The following is a 26,194-nucleotide window of genomic DNA, read 5'->3' on the forward strand; positions in this document are numbered from 1 at the left end:
TGAGACTAAACTGAGAAAGAATCCCATAACAGTTTCAACACATACACAAGCAATGCAAAGAGAAAGGGGCAATAAGCACCGCGGCAAACCCGCAAACAACAGGTGAGGGAGGAGAAATATGGAATTAGACCATCCATGACAGAGCACCAGGTTCTGCTGGGCTCAAGAGTTCTGGCTTAACCAAACTCACCATATCCAAGGACCAGGATCACAAGAACTATCATCACCCATACCATGATCCCTGCCAGGAACCGGAGCAGGACGATGAAGATGAAACTGACCACCATGGAAATCACCAGACCGCTGCAGATGCAAAAAAGAGGAGTCATTAGTCTTGCAGTACCAACTGGCAGTGGAAGGGCTCCATTTTCAACTGTTTTAGATAGAATGAAAAACTGGTATGGTGAGATGGGATCCTTGAAACAGAATAAAAAAGAGGAGAGAACACCATGCCAGAAGAAACACCACTATAGCATCCATTTGCACATATCATCATTTTGTTATAAACTGGCTCTTCTCTTTTCAAGTACAGCATATTTAAACCACTTCTAGATGCCTTGCAAACCTCAGGAGGAGCTGCCATAAGTGAGTCACAACTTGACCAAACTGCAAACAGTGGCCTGTCATTTACATCTTTCTCATCTTGCAAAAGCTCCTTAGTTTGGGTTAACTAGGAATGTTCAGTAACATACAGGCAGCTGTAGGTGAATGTCCACCGGAAAACAAACTGATTAGTGAACGACGACAGAATTGTAGGAAAGGAACTGAAAATGTAGCTTGGATTGAGTTTTAAAAAAACTCCACACTCGGCCAAGGGGGTAAAGAAGGACTGTGAACTGTTTGATTATAGCAAACATGCAAGGGAGCCCTAGAGGCAAAAATAAAAAAAATTAGGTTTAACATTATTCAGCTTTAACAGAACATTAACATTACAAATTGTGGAGCCTCCTGTGATACCACTTTTCACCACTTACTATGTGGCTGGGGAGAGAATTCAACTGAAAACACCTAAACAAACATAAGAGGATAAGAAGAGCCCTGCTGGACTACACCAATGGTTCATCTAGTCCAGTCTCCAGTCTCACACAGCAGCCAATTCCTCTGGACAGCCAACAACAGGGCACAGAAGCCAAGACCTTCCCCTGATATTGCCTCCTGGTTCTGGGATTCTGAGGCTTAGTGCCTCTGATGTGGAGGTTTCCCTCAACGACCGTGGCTTGGAGCCATTGATAGACTTATCCTCCAGTAATATGACCAAGCCCCTTTTAAAGTTGTTTATTTCTGTGGACAACACTGCATCCCCTGGCAGCAAATTCCACAAATGGAGGATTCCCTGTGAACACAGGACTACTTTGTTTTTTCTACCCAATGGGGACAAGAATGAAGTATGGTGGACTTCTTTCAGAATGTTATCTCATATGTCCTGGCTGTGAACCTGCTACCTAGCTACTCAGGCCATATCAGCACCAACATTAGGTCCTGCCTCACACTAGCTTCCAGACTACTGAGGCAGTTCACAATCTTCCCAAGCCAAGCAGGTGGAGTTACCACACGGCTGTTGCATCTGACCCAAATGCAACTCTTTGCATTCGTGAGGTTCAAATCCCTCCCATGGCCTAAAGCCCCTCTTCTCCCATCCCCAGAGAGATATTTTTGACAGGGGAGTCTGTGCCGTGAGGGATCCTTGCCTCAGCTAGATGCCCTGTTCCTGGAGACCCTGTGGACACTGGCAGGGCTGTGGGACTCAGACGGTTCAGGGGCAACTGGGCGTCCATGAAGGAAAAGGCAAACAGGGAGCAACAGATACTTCTTCCTGCCTTTCTCAGATACGAAATTAGCTGGGCTTGGACCGCTGGGAAGTTGTCTTCACTCCCTCACTCTACCTTTGCCTCCTTCTTCAGCCAGGTGCCTGGGTCCTGGCGCATCCACCATCGGCCACCCCCAGCTTCTCTTTGAAGTCTCCCATCAACAGCTGGCCTTGGCCAGCATAAGGAAAGTGGGCTCCTTCAGTCTCTCACCTCCTCTTTCAGAGACCAGCCAGCACCACACAACATCATGGGTGCCTTGCCCCACTTGACTTTTCCCCTTCTGGCCTGGGAGACAGTCTCCCAGGAAGGGGCTGTACCACAAACCTCCTCAGTGAAGCTATAGCCTCAGGAATGAAAGACCTCTACCATGTCCTAGGAAGTCTCCTCTATGTACTTTTCTGCCACTCTCTGCCTCCCCAGGTCATTGTCTGCCCCCGGCAGTCAGCGAAACACAGGACACAACTGGATTGTACCTGTACCCTTGTGGGCTGTCTTGCTTTCAAGAAAGTATTGGTCTTTAAATCTAAAGCTGAGGTGGGTGTGTGGAACTACGCCTTCATGTGTGCCCTGGGAGAACAGACACCAATGCCCAGACTTCTTTGGCCTTCCCTGCAGGTGAAGTCGCGCAGTTGTTTAACTTGCCTGCATCTCATTCGTTTTCAGACACTTGGTCCCTTAGATGCTTCCCAGCTGGGGCTCTCTGGCTCACACAGACTCCTAGATATATAGCTGCAGCTATAACTGGGAGCCTAGCCAACAAAAGAGGGCAGGCAAGTCTGAACCAGGCAGACATCAGGAACAGCAGGAAAGGCCACAGACCCCCCAGCATTTCAAGCAGGGGCTTCTGCTTGGCCACCTGAGACCTGATTGACTGCAGGCTTTTTAAAGCATTGCTTTGGCAGCACATGCTGCCACATGTGGCACAAGGAACTTAACAAAGTGTAAGCTATAGGAGCCATTTTGTGACTAGCTCCTCCTTCTCTGGCAGCCATTTTTGGCAGTGGCCAGCATACTATGTCATAATTCCAAATGCAAAAAACTGCTCTACCAATAATGACTGTCCAGTTGGAAAATACAAAGAACAGAGAAAATACTGGAACTGATGCTGCAACCAAGTCTTCAGTGAACAAGTCTTTTCTTTATTTTCACAAAGACGACTTGCCAAAGTACCCCCGGTTCTGCTGGTACTTTCAGAATTTTATCAGTGACAAGTAATCCCTTGTATGGGTAATTTTGTTAATACTTAAGGTCAATTTCTTCTTTTCATAGACCGACTGTAGAAGTCAAAAATTGGCAATAGCTGTAGTATTTCAAAAGCAAGTGGAAAGCTTTGTAAAGCAGCTCAAGGCCTATTCCTTCTAAAGGTCCAGGTTTTTCCTGTGCTTAGAATTCCGAACTCCCGCAGGCTCAAAAAAGTTGGGACTCCTGGGTCACGACCTCAGGGAGCACGGAAGTTCCCCTCAAAGCAACAGACAAGAGTCCCAGGCATGAGGACAAAACTGAAATTAGGCTACGTGGAAGGTACATCGAGGAGCATAGCAGAGAAGTCACAGCGCAGGCACCAAAGGATTGCCAAAGACACAGTACTAAGGGGGCTCAAGGAGAAACAGGCTCGAGCCCCCGCCCCCAAAGTTGTGCGGGTAAAACCCATTCCCAGGAAGGGACCATTTGATCTGAAAAAGTGTGAAAAAGCAGAGCCAGCTAGTCTGGTTCAAAAGCAGGTGTGGAAACATCCCAATACAAAGTATATGGATTAGGGTTGGGCACTTCGACCAGCGAAGTGGCCGTTCGTGCTTGAAGCAGCCAGCGCCATGGTGCCAGTCGCCACTCGCACACAGAGCTCTGCCCCTGCATGCATGCGCCGCCCCTCCCCCCACACACTGCGGAGCTGGCTGCTTCGGGCGCGAACGGCTGCTTTGGCAGCCGAAGCACCTAACCCTAATACTTATTGTTTACATTTGAAGCCTGAGATAAGGTCTTCGGCATCCCAGCAACCCAGCCATCGCTGGAAGGCAGGTGAAAGGACAAAGGGACTCCCAAGGGATGGGTGACCGAGAGGAACTCACCTCCAGACCAGGAGACACCCAAGAGACATGCAAACCTAAGGGAATCGATGTGGAACATGCCACCCTGATCTAAAGAAACAATTGTTCAGGCAACTGGTCTCTAGGCCTGTCCCAGACACTTTGTTACTGCAGATGAAAAACTTCATGGCAGGGGTTCTATTATGCGATGGGACAATTGGGGAGGGCATGCAAGAAACAGAAAGCAATCACAAGTGTAAAAGCATGCCTGCACAGCTAGGGTTGGGCGTGTCAGCGCATCTTGGCCGCTTTGGCGATCGCAGAAGGCTGAGGCGGCCAGCACCGTGGTGCGGAGGGGAGAGACAGTGCCGGAACGCCAGCTGAAGCAGCAAAGGTGCACCAAAGTGCCCAACCCTAACGTGTCTGCAAGCACACACACACACAAACACACTTGTGCTAAGCTTTTAGCCTCTCATCTCCCTCTGCCTTAGGGAAGGGGGAAAAGAAACTGGCAACATTCTCATCCCACACTTCAGCCAAACTACCGAGTTCTCAACTCACAGTATGATCCAGTACCAGGAAACAGTGTAATCTTCAAAGATCTTCATTGCCACTTGTCTGGCCTCGAGAACCACGTTGGCTTTTCTAGAAGTAAAAGCAGCAAGAAATGAAATGGTGGGAAGATGACCCTATTGTCTTCCATTCAGCATTGGGAGACTCTCAAGGGCCATGCGACCTCCCTCGATGTTCCCGAGCAGTTCTCGGTTGAGGCCCCAATCCCCTGCCCCCTCCTATTCCAGCCCTCTTGGCTGAGGCCGCACAACTCCCACCTGCACCTGACTGGAGAAGGTGTTATTCCTCACAGCTTACATGAAGACCCACCCCCTGCCTTGTCCCTATTCCCTCTGGTGAAGTCTGTCTCCTTTTCAAGCAGCCCCTTCAGTCAGAGCTCTTCCCATGAAGCTGCCTTCATGTGTGTCCTGGGAGAACAGATGCCAATGCCCTGACCCTCAGGCCCAGTACCGACTGCTCAGACTGGCAGTGGCACTTCAGCGTCTTTCATGTCACCTACTGCCCCTCTGTTGCTTTCAGCCCCCTGGCGTTCCAACTGGAAGGCACAATCTACAGATACGGAGGACGAGCAGCACCAACCAAGCAACAAGAATAAAGCCAAGCAGATCAATGAAGGGTTGTAAAAATAATTATGAGAGTAGACTTTGGCCTTTTGCCATATGAAGGGCTATTAGGTTGCACTGCTAGGAGCATAGAATTTAAGGGAAGTACTAAAGCCACTCTATTCTGCATTGGTTAGACCTCATTTGGAATATCCAGTTCTGGGCACCACACTTCAAGAAGGATCTTGACAAGTCGGAACGGGTTCAGAGTAGGGCGACTAGGTGGTTGGAATCCATGCCTTACAAGGAGAGACTGAGGGAGTTGGGGATGCGTCGCTTGGAGGGCAAGGGGTGATATGATAGCTGTGTTTAACTAAGTCAAAGGCACACATGTTTATTGCAGCTTTAGAGACACAGATTAGGAGCAATGGGTTCAAATCATGAGAAAGGAGGTTCCACTTAAATATTAGACATATGGGGTTGTGCGCTTCAGTGTCTGAAGCAGCTGGTCCAGCCTGGAACAGCCACTTTGGACACCGAAGCACACAACCCTATTAGGGCAACATTTTCTGCCTGCAGGTGGAATATGCAGCCTCGGAGGGTAGTGGAATTTCCTTCATTGGAAGTCTTTAGGAGGAGACTGGATGAGTACCTATCTGGACTTATATGGATGAGTGTGTGATTTTTAAGCCCCCAAGGAAGTCTGCATAGCTCTCTGTGGTCTCTTCCAGCTCTGTGTGATTTTGATTCTGATGCTCCTGTTTTTACACCCGGCACAATAAAATAAAAGCCTGGATCTCAGATCTCCAAAGCTAAGCTCATACTTGGATGGGAGACCACCAAGAAAGCACACTGTTGCTGCTCAGAGGCAGGCCATGGCAATCCACCGCTGTTCATCTCTGCCCTGATCAGGATGGTCCACACTAGCCTGACCTTATCTTGGAAATTAAGATGGGCCAGCCTTCACTAGTATTGGGATGGAAGTCCCTCAAGGAAGCTCAGGGTTGCAACACAGGAGCAGGCCACAGCAAACACCTCTTGTCCTGAGAATGCTACCAGGATGGCTATAAGACAGCTGCAATTTGATAAGACTCCTCTCACCACCACCAGGAGAGACACTTACTTGGCCCCTTCCACAAGATCTGTCACATTCCTTTGATGTCCATGTCCGTCATCAAAGACGGTTTGATTTCCAACCATGATGACCCCTTTCTTAGCATTGATTGCAGGCAGGCATCTGTGGGCCACTGAATGGGGCAGAAGACATAGACGTGAGCAGCAGCCAGTCCTTGGTGAGAGAATTCACAGAGGGGAATAACAAGGCAAGGGTGTAAAGCAGATGTCCCCAACCCCCGGTCCGGCGACTGGTACTGGTCCGTAGATCAGTCGGTACTGGGCCGCGGCTCCTCTTTGTCCTCCTCCCTGGCCTCGGGGGCTGCCCTGGCACTCTGCCGCCAGCCCACCTTTGTTGCTTTCCAGCGGCCGCCATGCCTGGGGCTTCCCCTCGGCTGCTGCTGGCAGCGCCCCCCAGCGGGCGGCGGGAAGTCAGGGGCGCCGGTGGGAAAGGAAGTGGAGCAGGGGCTCAGGCGGCAATGTCCCTTGGCAAAAGACCCCTCCCCCCCCGGGCCTCAGTAAAATTGTCAAGCGTTGACCAGTCCCCGGTGGTAAAAAAGGTTGGGGACCACTGGTGTAAAGGACCACAGCCCAACCCCTGAAAATCAAGTATCTGTCTATTTAGTTCCACCAGTTCTGGGAGGCTTTCACATTTCCAAGGCTTGGGTTGACCTCTGCACTCCATGGAAATGTAGACGTAAGATTTGAACATGAAAGCAGGAAAGGGGAAGGAAGGGGGGGGGATCATGTTACTATTTATCCTATTTTATTTCACTTTTTAGCCAAAAGTCAGCCCCTGACACGCCTCAGAGAAATCATAATTAAAGCCCAATCCAAAATGCTCCTCTGAGAGGGATTCTTTGCTGAGTGGACCCAGGCATGGTGGAGAGATGCCTCCTCCTCCTGAGCCTCACTAGAGGCAGGAGGAGGCTGGAGAGAAGGCCCTCCACTGGAGCAGGGTTCAGCCCAGAAGGAGGGGGGTCCTCTCTTTTCTCTATGGCTTCCCTCCCTTCGCCATCCCCACAAGCAGCTCCAATGTCACTTTTGCCGGTGACACTCATGGCTTTCCCAAACTGTGTAGATGAGTGACCAACATGCCAACTAGGTCCGCAGTTCTTAAACGGTGGGATGCAGCCCCGCCGCCCTCATGGCACGCCCTGCTAGCGCCCTCTGCATTTTTACTGCAGCGGGCTTATTTACTAGTCTTAACACCGTCTGCGGCGCGTGGGCGCCGCAGACTAAATAAAACGGTAAGGGGTTCTGGGACAGGATGTGTCCGGAATGAGGAAGGGACAGACAATCGGAGGGATTTTCCCTCCGATTTCCAGCCCCGAGTAACTGTGAGCTGCACACAGCGCGGCTCGCAGTTGCTCCTTTGCCGGTGGCCTGACGCTGCCGCCAACACTTCGCCCCCCTGCTAGCCAGCACCCGCCGCCACAGAAGCCAAGCCGCCGCCACAGAGACATCGCCCAGCTCCTGCGACGCCACCCGCAGCAAATCCAGCCTGCCGCCAACAAAACAGGTACGCGCCCGGCCGACAGGACGACCCCGGCCTTCCTAAGCAGGCCCGCACAGCACCGCCGCCCTCATGGCGCGCCCTGCTAGCGCCCACTGCATTTTGACTGCAGCGGGCTTATTTACTAGTCTGTACACAGCCCGTGGCGCCACAGGCGCCACGGACTGTATAAAGGAGTAAGGGGTAGTGGGGAGGAGTTAGGGCGGGACCGGTCCGGGATAAAAACTCGGAGGGGCCAATCAGGAGCCGCGAAGCGGCTCCTGATTGGCCCCTCCAAGTGTCCATCCCGCCCGAAGCAGGCAATGGGGAGCCGCGCGAAGCGCGGCTCCCCATTCCCTGCTTCACCCGCACAGCGACAGGTAAGCGCTTCGGGGGCCGTTCGCCGCTGTGGGAGGGTCGGGGTGGTGGGAGCCGGCCTTCTCTGGGCGTCCGGAGCGCCCTCGCGGTAGCGAGGGCGCTCCGGAGGCCCAGAGAACGCCGTTCGCCGCTGTGGGAGGGTCGGGGTGGTGGGAGCCGGCCTTCTCTGGGCGTCCGGAGCGCCCTCGCGGTAGCGAGGGCGCTCCGGAGGCCGAGAGAACGCCGTTCGCCGCTGGGGGAGGGTCGGGGTGGTGGGAGCCGGCCTTCTGTCGGCCCCGGCTGCGGCCTCGCCCGGCGAGCCCGCTCCCGGGGCCGACAGGACGCCGTGGGAGCCTTTGGGGAGGGTGGGGGGGCGGGAGCCTCCCTTCCCAGCCCCCCTTTTCGCTCCGGCTTCTGCCGGGGCTGAGCTCTCCCTCGCACCCGCGACGGAGATCTCCGCCCCGACAGAAGCCTCCTTTCCCAGCCCCCCTTTTCCCTCCGGCTTCTGCCGGGGCTGAGCTCTCCCTCGCACCCGCGAGGGAGATCTCCGCCCCGACAGAAGCCCCCTTTCCCAGCCCCCCTTTTCCCTCCGGCTTCTGCCGGGGCTGAGCTCTCCCTCGCACCCGCGAGGGAGATCTCCGCCCCGACAGAAGCCCCCTTTCCCAGCCCCCCTTTTCCCTCCGGCTTCTGCCGGGGCTGAGCTCTCCCTCGCACCCGCGAGGGAGATCTCCGCCCCGACAGAAGTCCCCTTTCCCAGCCCCCCTTTTCCCTCCGGCTTCTGCCGGGGCTGAGCTCTCCCTCGCACCCGCGAGGGAGATCTCCGCCCCGACAGAAGTCCCCTTTCCCAGCCCCCCTTTTCCCTCTGGCTTCTGCCGGGGCTGAGCTCTCCCTCGCACCCGCGAGGGAGATCTCCGCCCTGACAGAAGCCTCCTTTCCCAGCCCCCCTTTTCCCTCCGGCTTCTGCGGGGGACGGGCTCTCCCCCCCAGCCCATCTAGCGCCCATTTTATTTAAATTTAAAATGGGCTTGAAATCTAGTTTGACATAAAGCTTAACAAAAAATACTCCACTTACATATTAAACTTAAGACCCAGCATTTTTTCTATTTCCTGATGTACTTTTTCCCAAAAGCTATATATAACAGGGCATCTCCACCATACATGGAAAAATGACCCCACTTTTTTGCTGCATTTCCAACATCTATCACTGTTCTTTTTAGACATTTTTGCAAGGGCCTTAGGGGTTATATGCCAGCGATAAAACATTTTGTACTAGTTTTCTTTTATTGATTGGCTCCTGGTTACTTTGTTCACCTTTGACCACATGCTCTCCCAAGTTTCCATTCTTTTTGAGGTTTTCCATCCACTTGATCATGCAGTTTTTTACCACTTCCGATTCGGTCTCATATTTTAAAAGTATTCTGTATATGTTACCTTGCAGGCGTGGTTTTTATTGTGATGACCTCTTCAAACTCCGCCACTTGCGTTCTTATATCCTCCTTTGTTTTGAAGTCTTTTTTATATATAGATTTTAATTGATTATGCTCTAGCCAATTTAGAGGAATCCCTTCTTGATTCAATATTTTTAATTCTTTGAAGTTTTTGGTCTTGGTTAGAAGGTCATAGTATTTTAAGCAAGTGATCCTGGTCTGTTGTGTTGGAGTGAAATGTGCTTCTATCAGCGATTTTAGCATGGAAGGAGCCGGTGACAGTCTTTCCTTATATTTATGCCATATTTTGATGGCCCCCCGCATTCCATTGATTTTTCCCTTTCTTTATTGTTTGAACTGTTGATGGCCATAGTATTTCATGTAGCCCTACTCTGAAATTTTCCCTATCCAGTGCTAGATCTTTATGCAAAGGGTCGATCATCCCGTCGGTCAACATTGTCACCATTGCTGCATGAGAATAAAGTTTTAAATTTGGCAGAGCTAGGCCACCTCTCGCCTTAGCGTCTTGCATTACCCTTGCTGCTATTCTATGTCTTTTATGTGCCCATACGAAGTTGTAAAACTCCGATTGCCACCTATTTAATTGCTTGTCTCCTAGGGCTATGGGCAGAGATTGGAACAGAAAATTGAGCTTTGGTAGTATATTCATTTTCAGTGTCGCCATTCGGGCCGACCACGAAAGCATCAGCTTAGACCATCTCTCCAAATCGCCTTGTATGAGTTTCCATTCTCTTTCATAGTTGTTTTTCTTCAATTTTGTAAGGTCTTTATCCAGATATATTCCTAAATATTTTAGCACTCTGGGGTTGATCTCGCAGCTTGATATTTGCTTAAGGAAGATATTCTCAAGATCCGTTGTTTTATATAAGAATAGTTTTGTCTTTGATCTATTGACCTTATACCCTGAATGTTTGCCAAATAAATTTAATAAATTTAATAAATCAAATAACGCCGGTATGGAAGACAGGGGATCAGTTAGAATGCACACCACATCATCCGCATAGCACTTCAACTTGAATACCTCATTTCTTACTTTGAGCCCCCTTATTTTGTCTGAAAGGTGTATTTTGGGCGCCAGCATTTCTAAAATTAAGTTGAATAATAAAGGTGAGAGTGGGCAGCCCTGTCTTGTTCCTTTTTGAATTTTTATATTATCATTCATCAGCATCCCATTCACCAAAATCCTTGCCTCTTGCCGAGAGTAAATGGTATTGATCATTTTCAAAAAAGATTCACCACAGTCCATTTTTTTTAAAGTCTCTATCAGAAAGTTCCAAAAAACGTTGTCAAACGCTTTTTCAGCATCCAAGAAAACAAAAGCTGCCTGTAATTTTCTGTTTTACCAGATCCATTGCACTCAAAACAGCTTTTATGTAGTGCCTCATAAGTCTTCTGGGGATAAAGCCCGTTTGGTCTGGGCTTACCACCTCTCCGATGCATTTTTGTAGCCTTTCTGCTAGTATTTTTGCAAAGATTTTGTAGTCATTGTTTAGTAGCGAAATGGGTCTATATGAGTGAGGGGATATTCTATCTCCTCCCTCCTTGAAGATCAAAGATATAGATGCTTGGCTCCATGACTCAGGCAAGTTCTTGTTTTCTCCTTCAATCACTTCATTTAGCAGTTGCAATAGAACCGGGGTGATCACATGAGCAAATTTCTTATAATAAATTGATGTTAGTCCATCGGGTCCTGGCGCTTTTTGAGCCTTTACTGAATTAATTGTGTCACTGATTTCTTGCGTCATTTTCTGATTTAGAATTTTCTTATGGTGTTCCGAGAACTGTTTTATAGGAATATATTGGCAGAAAAAAGTGTTATCAAGGGGAATCTCTCTTTGTCGATACAGCTCTTGAAAGAATTCTGCCAGACATTGTTGGATCTCAGAATCAGTCTTATACTCTACCCCATCTAACCTTAACCTGTTTATGCTTTGTTTTTGTGACTTCAATCTTAGTTTCTGCGCCACCCATCTACCCCATTCAAATTCTTTCTGTTTCAGATATTCTAATTTTTTGATGCTATCTCTCTGCAATCTGAATGATCTTATCTGCTTAGCTACTTTTTTCGTTCTCTATAGCTGATGTTTCTGTTCCAATTCCCTGAGGGTATTAGAGATCTGATCTAAATCTTCCTTTTTCTTCTTCACCCTTTTTGCATTCACATATGATAGAATGCCTCTCATGTAAGCCTTACTAGTATCCCAGACTGTGGCTAGCAAGACCTCCGGAGAGATATTTAATTGGAAGAATTTCTGTAATTCCGCCTCACATTTTTCTACAATCTTACGATCTTCCAGGATATGGCTATTCATTTTCCATCTCCTTCTGCCTGATCTTTTGAAGCAATACTCCAGCCATATTGGATTGTGGTCTGCGAAGGTATTTGGTAAGATTTCTATTCCTGATATTTTAGACAACAGATTGGCCGATGACCAACATTGATCGATTCTGGAGTACAAAGAGTGTCTATGCGAAAAGAACGTATATTCTGTTTTCTTAGGGTATCAAGTTCTCCAAACATCCATTAACCCAAGAACTGATAAGTTTCTTAATGCAGCTTTAGGAAATTTTGAGCCCTTTTTTTTCCTTTCTGATTTATCCAGATTAGAGTCCGGGATCGCGTTGAAATCCCCGATGACCATTAAGTTATTTTCTGTTACTTCAGCATGCTGAGAAAAGAAATCCTCAAAGAACTTATCTTTTTTACTATTTGGGGCATATATGTTGGCAAGAACTAACTTTTGGCCGTCTGGAAGGGTGATCTTTAAAGATAGAAAGCGACCTTCTGCGTCTTTGTTTAGAATTTCTGCCTTCAGATTTGTATTGAGCAGATATATAGCTACACCTCTTTTTTTCACCTTTGCGGAAGCTATAAACTCTTGCCCCAGTTTTTTAGATTTTAATAAATATTGGTGTCTGTTATTTACATGTGTTTCTTGTAAGCAAATTATGTCTGGTTTGAGATCATACAACTGATTGAAGAATCTTTGTCTTTTATTTGGTATATTCAAGCCATTAACATTAACTGAAATAATTTTCAGCCTTTCCATAGTCACACAAATCAAAATATCTACTGGGCCTAACAGAATTTGATATAATACGATTATGACTTATTTTTGACTAATCTTGGTTGCGTAATCGATGAATCTTTGTCTTTATTGGATGAGAGTATGTCAGCCAGTTCCTGTGCCTGTTGTATTGTTTCAATAATTTTTCTGCCCGAAGACAGTATTGTCTCTAAAGCACAAGGGATTCTCCAGAAATATTTAATATTTTGTTTTATGAGAATCTCCCTTAAAAAGTGAAATTGGGCTCTTTTGCGTAAAGTTTCTACCGGCAGATCCTGGAAGGTCAGTATTTCTTGATTTTCAATTTTAAACGGTTCACTACAATTTTTCATTTGGAAAGCATTCTTAGTCCTCTTACAATCAAAACTTATAAATACATCTCTAGGCTGATCTTTCCATTTCTCCCCCTTATAATTAATCCTATAAACCTTCTCTAATGAGATTTCCTCCCCTGGTAAATATTCCTGTAGGTCCTTTGTTATTTCTGCTCTTAGATTCTGCCTGCCGTATGAATCCTTAATTCCCCTTAGTCTCAGGTTTCTAGATCTATTCTCCACTTCTAAGATTTCTAATTTGCCCTCTGTTGATTTTTTCCATGCTTGCAAGCTACCAATTTCCTTCTGCTGTTCCTCTATTTTTTTTTTTCGTTATTCTCCACTGCAACTTTTAGGCCATCAATCCTCTGTCAATTCTTGCTTGCAGTCGTGTATTTCTTTAAGAATTTCTTTCGATTGTTGTTTAAGCAAATGTTCTGTTGTTGATTTTATATCTTGACCTTGTTTTTCTATTAGCCTGATCAATTGCGTCATTCCTATCTGCCTTTCCTCTTCTGAATCCTCTTCCTCCTCCACTATCTCGATTTCATCAACTTTCTTTACCTTTCCTTTCAGTTCTTTTATTTTTTTTGTTTTTGTGGCTCCAGCCATCTCCCTTTCTCCCCCCCAAAATTAATTATATCTATTGTTGGCCTTTTAACAGGTGATCTAACTGCTTTAGGGATCCTTCTTTCCTTATTTCCCTTCTGCATAAACCACCCCAATTCTAGTTTATAATACCTTAAGGTACAACTCTTTGGCCATCTACTTGGCTGCCACTATCAGTCTTAATAAACAATGCCTGCCTGATTCGATTTGGTAATATCAAGCCGGTAATTCAGACCTATTTATAATATATGAATGATAGTGATTGGCTTCAATTGAGCAACAGTTGAGTTAGTTAATTAGTTCAACAATCTGTCAGCAATCAATCAATCAATCAATAATACCAATTAATTCAGGTGTTAACAAGAATCAAACTGCAATAGCTATGAGCAACTACCAATCACAAAATATAACAGAATCAAGTTTGTCCTTTTAACTATATAATAATCACCAAATAATAAAAAGAGCTAACACGGAAGATGATTATTTATGCCTACTAACCTACTAACCTTACTAACCTATTAGCCTTACTATTATTATTACTATCTACTATCTACTAGCCAGTTTGGTGTAGTGGTTAGGAGTGCGGACTTCTAATCTGGCATGCCAGGTTTGATTCTGCGCTCCCCCACATGCAACCAGCTGGGTGACCTTGGGCTCACCACAGTACTGATAAAGCTGTTCTGACCGAGCAGGAATATCAGGGCTCTCTCAGCCTCACCCACCCCACAGGGTGTCTGTTGTGGGGAGAGGAATGGGAAGGCGACTGTAAGCCGCTTTGAGCGTCCTTCAGGTAGGGAAAAGCGGCATATAAGAACCAACTCTTCTTCTTCTTCTTCTTCTTCTACTACTACTATTATCTATTAAGCATATAATTCCTCAGTGTCTGTTCTATATTTGTACCAATATTTATATTTCTATGCTGTTATTTCACTTTAATGCTTTAATGCTAGCAAGTCACTGTTGTACCAGCAGTGTTAACAGTGCTAACAACACTGATTTAAAGAATCTTATACTCAATTAACTCCATGCTATAGTACTCCACAGCACCTAACCCAATCAAAAGCAAACACAAATATTTATGCCCTCTACATTGTGCATTGTTCTCTGTTCCTCTTCCAAGTTTGTTTTTTTTTCTATTATAAAGTATATAAGATACACCATCCAGTTGTTTCTTCTGCTCTACTCCTCTTCTTATCGGCAGATGTTCCCGCAACATTTAAAGTAGAGCACAATCCTCTTGCTCTGTTCAAGTTCTGCTGCCTCCTTTCGTCTCGCCTCCCTCTTGAATCAGTCTCCGTTCTACTTCAGGCAAAATTCCTTAGTACACTTAGTCCCCAAGTTCAATTATATCTTCTGTTCATAAGCTCTTCTATCGGTGTTTCTTTTGATACACAGTTCACTTTGCCATCTGTTTCAATCACTCCCCAGTGGTAGGCAACTGACCATTCCACTCCGCTCCAATCGGCACCAACGTTGGGCAACTGTCCGTCAGGCAACTATCCGTTTCAATTATAACAGGCAGTTTTCACAGTCAAAATAGCAGGGCAGCACCGAAAGAAGCCACAGTTACTTCATCTTCAGTTCTTTACCGACTCCCCTTCTCTGGATCAGGCAGTATCCAAAACGGCCTCTCTTTAGTCCACAAGCCCGTGTTGGACAGGCTAATCTCGCTGTTCTCACCTCCTTCGGCTTACAGCTTCCACAATCAATCAGCTTAAACAGACCACGCTGCTTTTTTTTTTTAGCTTGTCAGTAAATAGAAAAAAAAAAATTCTTTGAACAATGCCTACTCCCCGGTTCTGCTAATTACCAGTTGCTTCGTCTTCGGTTCTTTAAATCATTCACTTTCACTTTCACGAAGCCTCTCCTGAAGCCAGGATGCGTAGGAGACTTCTGTGTTTAAAAGTTTTCAGCCTTTGTTTCTATCACTTCTTGATTTCAGACAGAGCAGAACAATCCAGGAAGCAGAGGATAAGAAGGCTCAAACAAAAATTAAGCACCACTTAGTCAGAAAAAGAAACAAAAAGAAAAGAAATACCCCCCCCAAAAAATGGCGACGGCGTCCTCTAACGCCTCGCAACCGAATTGGCTTAATGCCCAGGCCAAAGCCCCCTGCGGGTCTATTAGGGTCCCTGACAGCACCCAAGCGTGCTGGATAATATCAGAGAAGACAGAAGGTGAAATTTGCGCTCTTTCACCAAAGTCTGACCGGCTGAGAAGCCAAAATCCCCACCGCTCCGGACGAGAGTTCACTGGAGTGAACCTGTTAGGTCGCCATGTTTTCGCCTCCCCCCACGGCTGCTGAATCTTACCCGTCACACAGTGAAGTTCCTCATGCTGTGGAGGCAGCTGTTGCCAAAGCAATTTTTAAAACAAATCTGCGAAGTCAATCAACTCTCCAGAAGCCAATCAGAAACCTTGCTAGGTAACAGTCACACCTGCCCCCACCCACTTTCTTAAAATACTTGGTGGGCACCATGTCGGGGACTTCTGCTTCAGAATTCCCTCCTTCCCATTGTAGCAGAGGAGACAGCAGAGTAGAGTTGCTCTACTCTTTTCTGTGTCCGTGTTCACTTTCATCCATTTCCAGGGATTTACCAGCCATGAATGGTGTGCCTTCAGACCCCATAGAAGTCCAGAAATAAGTCTGTCAGATTAGAAAACCTATAAATAGCCTCTCTAGAAAAGCTGATCAAAGTGGCTCATAAGTAAAATCCATACTCTGTATGACAAAATTATAAAAAGAACCCACTATTACACGAGCTATTAAGAACAAGTCTAGAAATGCAGAGCTGGTAGTCCTCAGGCTAAAACAGAGCAACAATAACAAAACTAAAAAAAAAACCTTTAAAAGAATAAAACATCTAAAGGCCTCAGTTAGAATTCAGCTAGAATTCAAGCCATGTAACAGATTGAAACCCATATAAAACCTGCCAGATAATGGGAAAGGAACATCTTTAACCATAATAAATATAATATCTGTTTGATACAGCCCAAAATCCCATTTGCCTTCTTAGCCACTGAGTCACATTGCTGACTCATGTTCAATGTATGGTCTACTAAGACTCCTAGATCCTTTTTGCACATGCTACTGCCAAGACAAGTCTCCCGCATCCTATACTGGTGTATTTGGTTTTTCCTCACACTATGTACGCTGAATCTATTTGAATGGGCCCTTAAAATATCTATCTTCCTCTGATGTCCATGAACTGGGCAGGAATCCCCTCACAAAAGTGTAAGACTGGAGGGGGGGGGGATCCGCTGGAATCAGTCCTATGAACAGAGAGCAAGGTTGCAGTTAATGCCGAGCGACTGCTGAGGCTGAGGGGCAGCACATCTTGTCTGTACTCATGGCAACTACCTGTGATGATCCAGGATTTCTGAGCAACACCAGAAGCAGCAAATCAATCCCCCCCCTCAACAAACAGCATTTTGTTTCCCTGGCCAGACTTACAGGGTTTGCTGGGAGTAATCATGGCGGGGCAGTCTCCATCCCTCAGGACTTCGGGAGGGCTCTGTGGCAAGAGAAGTAGGCAGAGTTTAATTCCTGCCAAGGGGTAGGGAGTCTGTCCACCTACCTGCACTGGAAGAGCAAAGGCACCAGATTAATCACAGTCCCCTCTTAAGCAGTGTTAACACCCATCAAAGCACAAAGACACTACCACTACGGAGGGGTGTAACCCCCTTAGAACTGCAGTGTGTAAGCCCAGCTTCACACCCCAAGCCAGCTTCCGCCATTATACATCCTTACAGATCAGTTACCTTTTTCAAATTCTTAAATCCTGGGACACAAAATTGCTTGTAGTAGTCTATGTTTTGGGCTGAGGCCTGCAGGTATGTGAGGTACTGATCCGGGCACTTTTCAACACAGATCTGAAATATAAAAAAAATGTGGGCTTTAATGCAAGTTAAATTTAATTATAAATAGAGGATATGGGGGAATTGTATTTTATGATATTTTGATTATATTGTGTTTCTATGAAATATTTTATTGTGAACCGCCGCAAGCCAGCTTGCTGGGAGAAACAGTAAACAAATTTAATTATAAAATAAATATAAATAAATCATATTAAACAGGCACCAAAGCAGAAATAGATTACCGGGGGAGGGTGTGTGTGTTGTGAAACTACAGCATATGTTTAAACAGAACTCTTTTTACACTCATATTGACCAGTTCCTAATTAACTGCCTCAATTTTTCTCCAGCTTGTCTCTGATGTGCTCCTGTTTTTTCTGTTTATTTGAAAATCTGCCTCTCAGGAGACTTGCTCAATACAGCCAACAATAAAAATAGATTAAAAAATTAAACCACGACTCCCCAACATCAAACAATCATAGGGGCATAAAAACAGATTGTGAAAACATTTTGGATCCAACACAAATTTAACTTTCAATATCTTTTGCATCTCATCATGAATCATAATCCAATATTTCCTTGCCTTTTGAAAGGTCCACCACATATGGTAAAATTATGCATTCCTATTATGACATTTCCAGTATTTGTCATTGTAACTTTTATTAACCTTGCAATAAAGGTAAAGGTAAAGGTATCCCCTGTGCAAGCACCGAGTCATGTCTGACTCTTGGGGTGACGCCCTCTAGCGTTTTCATGGCAGACTCAATACGGGGTGGTTTGCCAGTGCCTTCCCCAGTCATTACCGTTTTACCCCCCAGCAAGCTGGGTACTCATTTTACCGACCTTGGAAGGATGGAAGGCTGAGTCAACCTTGAGCCGGCTGCTGGGATTGAACTCCCAGCCTCATGGGCAAAGCTTTCAGACGGCTGCCTTACCACTCTGCGCCACAAGAGGCTCTTAACCTTGCAATATCTTGAGGATTAATACCATCAACAGAACATTTTATACTAATTTTGCTTTAACATTTAACATTGCTTTAACATTTGACCCTCACTGGCAGTCTTCAAGCAAAGGTTGGATACACACTTTTCTTGGATGCTTTAGGATGCTTAGGGCTAATCCTGCGTTGAGCAGGGGGTTAGACTAGATGGCCTGTATGGCCCCTTCCAACTCTATGATTCTATGATTCAGTAAATTTCAATTCATTAACCCACAATCCCTTCTATTGGTCTAAACTTATGCTCTCTCCCATATTGTGAGCCCATATTAACATACAGTATCTTATTTGCTCTGTTTCTGAATCATGCTGCAATATCTATACATTTTACCTAAACATTTTTGTATATCACCAGTGATCAATTTTTCATAAGCTATTTTTTCTGTCATAGACCGATTTTGCATAGGCTGGAATGCCCGAGATGGCAGTGACAGAGCTTTGGAGAAAATCCCCGATTATGCTTGACATCGCTGTTGTCCCGCCAACGTTAAGGAAATGTGGAGGCTTCCACATTCCTGGGCCTGCTGCAGGTGCTGGCGAGGACTAGGTTGGGCTAGCCCAGTGCATAATCCCCCAACCTACGGTGTCCCTCCAGGGCCGCATCTCGCCCCTACCAGCTCCGTGGCTCCGTGGAGCTGACAGGGACATCCCCCACCCCCACCATGGTGGGAGAGCAGTATGCTGCTCCCCACCATCATGTAGTGGGGGGCCCATGCCCCCCCTCCCCCTTCTGTTGCTGCTGCTACAGAACACTCCCGGCGCTTCCGGCCCCGCGTTGTGTGTGCAGGGCCGTTGCATCAGGGTAGCCAGCATATGCCGGGGGAACCCCTCCTCTATGCACACGCGAGGAATGGCAGGGCTTTTTGCTCCACTGCAACGGAACGGCGGCATTCCAATGTGGCTCCCGCCATGCATACCCATACCCACCTTCTTTCATACCCATCTTCTTTCACAAGTTAGTTCAATTTTGACACTGTCTGATAATAAATTAACCAAAGTATGTTCTTTCCTTTTTTTAACAGTTAACATAATAGTTTCATGAATGAATGAATTACAGAGTTTTCCATGAGTGGGCTTAAGTACATACAACTTAAATACATTTTTGAATATTGTGAATCAGTTGACAGCAGTCTGCAAAATATGTCTCAAAGCATTGACAAGAATTGAAGAATCAGAAAGAAATGGGGTGAGTGGAAAATAGATTATTTTAAGATTACGGGAAACACAAATGTCACTTGGAAGCAATAACAATTCCAGATCAGATTTAAGGTACCTTTAAGGACATACATAGTCAGAGCTCAGTGTACCTAAGGGATCGCCTCTATGCCTACACCCCTCAAAGAGCCTTATGCTCTACCACTTCCAACTTCCTGGTGATACTTGGCCCCAAGGAAGCCCGCTTGGTTCGACTAGGGCCAGAGCTTTCTCCATCTGGTGGAAAAGCTCCCAGAGGAGATCAGGGTCCTGACGGAACTCAAACAGTTCCACAGGGCCCGCAAAAGGGAGCTCCTCCACCAGGCATTTGGTTGAAGTCGACCAGTATCAGCACTTCCAATCAGCCCCCCCAACCTCCCTCCTAAAACCATCATTGCAGACCAGCCCATCCTTAAGGCTATCAATAAGCGTTGATTTATTATTCTCCCCAATATTCTATCATTCATAATGTTATAGTTATTTTTGCATTATTATATACTGAGTTATGTGTATTATTTCTGTTTGATGAAAACTGCCCTGAGCCTTTGGGGAGGGTGGTATCCTTATCCATGGTTCCTCTATTTATCTGTGAAATAGCCTTGGGGCTGGTACATGTCCGGCTGTCCAAGTTGGCATAGAGCCAATCAGGGTGCAGCCAGCAATGCTTTTATCCAAACAGGTATGCCATATAATATTTGTGATGACATTTTGGTATTGAACATTCTTACTGCAGCATGTACAAATTGGCTATCTTTAAGGAAATAAAATTGTTTAATTTGGGCAGCCAAACATTTGGCCAAATTTATTGCTTGAATTACCAATTAAGATTATTTGTTGTTGTTAGGTGTGAAGTCGTGTCCAACCCATCACGACCCCATGGACAATGATCCTCCAGGCCTTCCTGTCCTCTACCATTCCCCGGAGTCCATTTAAATTTGCACCTACTGCTTCAGTGACTCCATCCAGCCACCTCATTCTCTGTCGTCCCCTTCTTAGAATCATAGAATCATAGAGTTGGAAGGGGCCATACAAGCCATCTAGTCCATCCCCCTGCTCAACGCAGGATCAGCCCTAACCATCCTAAAGCATCCAAGAAAATTGTGTATCCAACCTTTGCTTGAAGACTGCCAGTGATGGGGAGTTCACTACCTCCTTAGGCAGCCTATTCCACTGCTGAACTACTCTGACTATGAAATTTTTTTTCCTGATATTTAGCCTATATCATTGTACTTGAAGTTTAAACCCATTACTGCGTGTCCTCTCCTCTGCAGCCAACAGAAACAGCATCCTGCCCTCCTCCAAGTGACAACCTTTCAAATACTTAAAGAGGGCTATCATGTCCCCTCTCAACCTCCTTTTCTCCAGGCTGAACATTCCCAAGTCCCTCAACCTATCTTCATAGGACCCTTCATAGGGTCCCTTGGCCCCAGATCATCTTCGTCGCTCTTCTCTGTACCCTTTCAATTTTATCTACGTCCTTCTTGAAGTGAGGCCTCCAGAACTGCACACAGAACTCCAGGTGTGGTCTGACCAGTGCCGTATGCAACGGGACTATGACATCTTGGGATTTTGATGTGATGCCCCTGTTGATACAGCCCAAAATGGCATTTGCCTTTTTTACCGCTGCATCACACTGCCTGCTCATGTTTAGTTTACAATCCACAAGTACCCCAAGCTGCATGATGGCAGAGCCCCCCCCCCCCGCAGCGGTCACCCTCCAGAGCCAGAGCGCACCCATGCCAAGTTGGAAAAGCCCATCCAGCAGTGCGCCATGCTCTGTGTCAGCTAAAAGGGAAGCATTTCATACCGGCCCACACTTCTCTGCCCAGCACTGCCGCCGCTATCACGACGCCTCAGTCCTCCCAGCGTGCAGCGCCTTGCGCAGAGCCAGCCACTGCCCCTGCCACCTCCGCCTAGTTGGACCAGATGGGAGTGCCCCTCGCCTCCTCAAGCCCAGGAGAAGCCCTTCCCCATTAGCCTGAGAGAAATAGTGTGCTAGTTTGCTGGCGCCAGATTACTCCAGGCCAAGCACAGGGGCTGCTCCAAGGGGAGAAGCTGGAGCAAGGTGAAAGGGCCGCCAGGGCACGTGGTGGGGGCCAGTGCCTGCGCCTCCCTCTCCCCCACCGGTCCCCAGGCCTCCCTCTCCGCTGCCCGCCAGTCCCCAGCCTGAAAAAGGTTGGGGTCCACTGCTCCAGACAGAGTTCAACGAGATCTGAACACAATGGAAAACAATGGAAAAATGGGCAAATGAGAACAAGATGCAATTTAATAAAGATAAGTGTAAAGTTCTGCATCTGGGTCAGAAAAATGAAAAACATGCCTACTGGATGGGGGATACGCTTCTAGGTAACACTGTGTGTGAACGAGACCTTGGGGTACTTGTGGATTGTAAACTAAACATGAGCAGGCAGTGTGATGCAGCGGTAAAAAAGGCAAATGCCATTTTGGGCTGTATCAACAGAGGCATCACATCAAAATCACAAGATGTCATAGTCCTATTGTATACGGCACTGGTCAGACCACACCTGGAGTTCTGTGTGCAGTTCTGGAGGCCTCACTTCAAGAAGGACGTAGATAAAATTGAAAGGGTACAAAGGAGAGCGACGAAGATGATTTGGGGCCAAGGGACCAAGCCCTATGAAGATAAGTTGAGGGACTTGGGAATGTTCAGCCTGGAGAAAAGGAGGTTGAGACGGGACATGATAGCCCTCTTTAAGTATTTTGAAAGGTTGTCACTTGGAGGAGGGCAGGATGCTGTTTCTGTTGGCTGAAGAGGAGAGGACCAAGCCCTATGAAGATAGGTTCAGGGATTTGGGAATGTTCAGTCTCCCAAACTCAAGTCTCCCAAAGGGACCAATAGAGGAGGTCCCATTCACCTCTCCCAGCAGACCAACAGAAGTTCATTACGCTTGGCTCTCAGAATGGGCCCAACCCAAGCTCATCACCTCAACTCACCCAAAAGGAGATCATACTCAGCTCTCCCATCATGTACTTCAGCCATCAGAATGGTACTGCACCAGTCAGGAATCACTCAAAAAGAATACAGTTTTGAGACTAACTGATGCCAAACCCTTAAATATCAGACCTGTCCAAAAACAGTATCACTGACTGTGCCCAGGGAGAAATCTTACCTGTGTGGTGGGACACTGGAACTCCAGCAGCACTGAAGGGCTGGCACACTTCATGATGTTGAAGTAGAACAAGAAAGGTTTGTTCCTGAAAATGGAAGGGGGGAGGGTGCATAAAACCAAACCATGAATAATTTAGTTTCCAGCACTGGATAGATCCAGAGGTCTGAAACAGTATGCAGCCCTCTCCCTCACTAAGATGCAAGCTAGTGGTGCTGTTTGAATCAGCAGAGGCTTCTGAAACACTTGACATGGGTTGGACCAGTAGCACAGATAACTAGTTTCCTCTAGGGCAGGGACTCCCAGCCAGGGGTGCATGGTCTTCCCCCCTCCTACCATAAGCTAGTAAACTGGCTGCCTTCACCCAGAGAGCTCAGAAGTTAGGATGTGGGCGTAAAAAGCAAAGTGGAGGGGGGGAGTCGGTTGGGTTAGGGGATAGTAGCACTGGGCCAGGGGTCCTCAAACTACGGCCCGCAGGCCACATGCAACTGGCTGAAGACATTTATCTGGACTGCCAGGTCTTTGTGCTGCCGCTGACTGTCCTGCTTAGCAGCCGATTCATCCCTGGTCCGCAGGGCGCATGTGTGGAATGTGCACCACGTTCTCTGACTCCCCTCCTTCTCTCTGTCTCTCGACTCTCACACGGCGTCAGGGCAAGCCAGGACCCACGGAGCCTATATGAGGCACCCCGTGTGCAGGCCCCAGGCCTCTTCCAGGATGCCACAGAGAGCGGTTTGCTTCCTGTGGCAGCAGAGGTCAGAGAGCAGGCCATTCCCCCCCACACACGCACACACGCCCGGGCCTGGCTGCGGGTGGGGATTGATGGCCCACGGGGGGGAGGGCTGGAATTGGAGGCTCCCTCAGAGCAGAGCAGTGGCCTCGGAGATGGTCACAGGGCTTGTGCCCCACTCCTCCCTCTTTCAGGCAGCGCCCGAGCATTGCTCCCAGCCATTTCAGCGCCAGCAGAATGCGAGTGTGATGGGGTTGCTAGCCCACAGTGCAGAGCTCTTTCAGAGAGGTGGGCTCACGGCAGCGGGTAGCAGGTGAGTGTTGGTGCAGCCCAGCCAGGGCCAGTCGCCAGGAGAGTGGCTGGCTTCGCTCCACAGAGCTGAGACTAGCGATTTCTCCCCCCACCCCACCCGACAGACTCAACTGACATAAAGGGGTAAGTGCAGAAGTGGGCCTGCTGCCCTCCCCTTTTCTTTCAGCTGCACAGAGCCAGGGGATGGGATTTGAGGCTGAGGTGGTCCTCTCAGGGGAAGAGCAGAGCATTGCCTGTTGAGCCAGTCAGCTTATGGGGTTTTTGCCACCCCACCCCAATTCATACAACAGGCTTTCAAGCTCAATGTGTGCTGACTCATGAGTGCGGAACACCTCAGGACAGGCAGGAGTTGGGAGGTGGCCCTTCTTGGGCAGCGGTTGGGAGTCAGTTGGCTTGGATCCATGAAAATTAGGCTCATGGAAATCTCCCCCCACCCCCACTTCTGAGGACATTGAGGGGCTGCTCCATGGGGGTGACTGTGGGGGTGGGCTGGATTCCCCCTCCCCCGCTTCGTAGCCGCAAGGGAAGGAGGATTGGAAATTTGGCACAGCTGCTAAGAGCAGGATCCAGCAGCCACTGGGCACCCCCTCCCCCCTTTTTTTGCTGGATCCTTTTTGGGCAAATGTTGGATGCAGGGGAGCTGGACTCCCCCCCGCCAGGTTCCCAAGAGCCAAGACATTCGATATGGGGAGCAGGAGTAAACATTTTGGGAGGGCAGCTGCAGGAGCTCTTGCAGGAATGCTTTCCCAGGCCTTCTCTTGACCCAGGATTGTGGGGTGATCAGGTGGCCCGACAGCTACATGGTGAGCTGGGGGTCCCTCCCTGCTCTTCTACACATGCAGCCGGCTGGGTCACCTTTGCTTTCCATAGCACTGCAAGCTGTTCCTCTGCAGTACCATCGGGGCTCTCTCAGCCTCCCCTCCCTCACAGGGTGTCTGTTGTGGGGAGAGGAAAGGGAACAGGAAGCTGCTTTGAGACCCCTTCAGGTAGAGAAAAGCCGCATATACGAACCAACTCCTCTGCAACAGCTTTTTGCATTCACAGCAGTCGGCAAGTCCATGACAGGACTGATCATTGGAGGCAGATCTCCCAGAGCCATTCCGCACCAGGATATATATAGCAAATTGGTTGCGGAATGAAAATAGTGGAATTTTAAATAGTGGAATTCGTCGTTATGCATACCTGGCTTTGTAGTGGATTCCAGTTGTGTTTCTATCGTTTCCCACAGGTATCCGGTCTCGGCAAAAATCACTAGCCAGGAAGCGATATTGCCCAGCTGTGTCCCACCCCTGGCCGTCAAGCAGCCAATGGGTGGCCGTTATCATGCTCCCAAAAAGCCCCTTTCCCATTAAGGAAGGCTTAAAAACAAATAAACACACACACACGTTGCAACGAATCTGCGTTGATCTAGCTAGCAGGTGATGTTTGAGCTGCCGTTTCATCATTGCCACGCTCCCCCCCGAGTGAAAAAAAAATTACACCCCCCCCCCCGCACGGGCATGATTTTCGGCCAAAAATACAGTGAAAAATAAAGGGAAAATAAACCAGCAAACGGGGCTGTGTGTTGCTTCGTGTTATGTGACTTAAAACAGCTCTGGGGAGGGACTGCAGCCAGGGAAGCCTCGCTGGGTAAACAGAGGCTCGCCGGTACATTGATCTCTGCTCACTTCGAGAAAAAAAAAATGGCGATCGCTTCACCGGAAGATCAGAGGAGAGAGATAGGAGGAGGGACTTTGCAGAAACCACAACAATGTTAACGCACAGAACTTTCCTGCTAGTGTTGCAGATTGGTTGCAAGAGTGTAGCACTTTCCGGAGGGTGAATCCACTTTTGGGGATTTCCCTGAAAGCGCTACAACGAAGCGCTTTTTGCGGATCGGTTTCAGGAGTGTTGCAGATTGTCAACGACGTTGTGCATAACAGCAAAACAGTAGCAATTTCAATTTGTAACCATTGTGCTATTTTGAATGAGTGCGGAAGACCCCCCAGATTTAGCTCACTGCCTGACAGTACAGGTGGAGGAGCATTGAGAGGTGGAGGAGCTCACATTTTGTCAGAGCGGGCAAGTTGAGCAGGTCTTGTCACTAGCTGGCACCGGGATAGTAGACACATTGCACCTCAGCTCCTCTGGAGCATAGACTTGGAATTTCTTCATCGTTTTTTTTTTAAACTATAGTCCGGCCCTCCAATGGTCTGAGGTCAGTGAACTGGCCCCCTGTTTAAAAAGTTTGAGGACCCCTGCTCTGGGCTGTCTTCTCAGCTCCTGCCATTCTTTCAAGCCAACATGAGGTGGAGCCACTGTAGTAGGGGGAGGGAGCAAAAGGAAGATGAAGGGTGTGGGTGATGATGTCACTTCTGGGGAGGCATGGCAGGGAGACATGGCCTGCTGACATCACTTTGGGGGTCCTTGAAACCTGATTAGTCTTCAGGGCTGTTCCCATTTCCACAGGCAAGGGAAAGGCCAGACTGGTGTGAGCATCCAGTTGCAAAAATCCCAGAGGCGTTAAGGTCCCAACTGTGATGCTTGCCAAAAGGCTAGATTGAGGGGGGGGGGGACTCAGGCCTGGGGGCACATGCTTGGCATTCAGAGTTGAGCATGACTGCAGACAGAGTATAGGCCGCTGGACA

The 26,194-nt window shown here is 47.7% G+C and overlaps 1 protein-coding gene across 8 annotated transcripts in view; it reads right to left on the reverse strand.

The window, feature by feature from the left end:
- Positions 1 to 26,194, reverse strand: part of SLC44A2 (solute carrier family 44 member 2 (CTL2 blood group)) — a 97,654-nt gene that overhangs the window by 61,164 nt on the left and 10,296 nt on the right. For 7 of the 8 annotated variants that reach the window (XM_077346123.1, XM_077346124.1, XM_077346125.1 and 4 more), the window contains 6 exons: positions 22,529 to 22,613; positions 17,114 to 17,224; positions 16,806 to 16,866; positions 6,071 to 6,194; positions 4,394 to 4,477; positions 191 to 303 (listed from right to left, as the gene is read on the reverse strand). In XM_077346123.1, coding sequence (XP_077202238.1) covers positions 191 to 303; positions 4,394 to 4,477; positions 6,071 to 6,194; positions 16,806 to 16,866; positions 17,114 to 17,224; positions 22,529 to 22,613 — 578 coding nt within the window. Of the gene's footprint in view, positions 1 to 190; positions 304 to 4,393; positions 4,478 to 6,070; positions 6,195 to 16,805; positions 16,935 to 17,113; positions 17,225 to 22,528; positions 22,614 to 26,194 lie in introns of those variants that run through there. The other variant, XM_077346129.1, reaches the window with a different exon arrangement.

This window comes from Paroedura picta, chromosome 7 (genome assembly GCF_049243985.1).
Source record: "Paroedura picta isolate Pp20150507F chromosome 7, Ppicta_v3.0, whole genome shotgun sequence".
Taxonomy (NCBI): Eukaryota; Metazoa; Chordata; class Lepidosauria; order Squamata; family Gekkonidae; genus Paroedura; species Paroedura picta.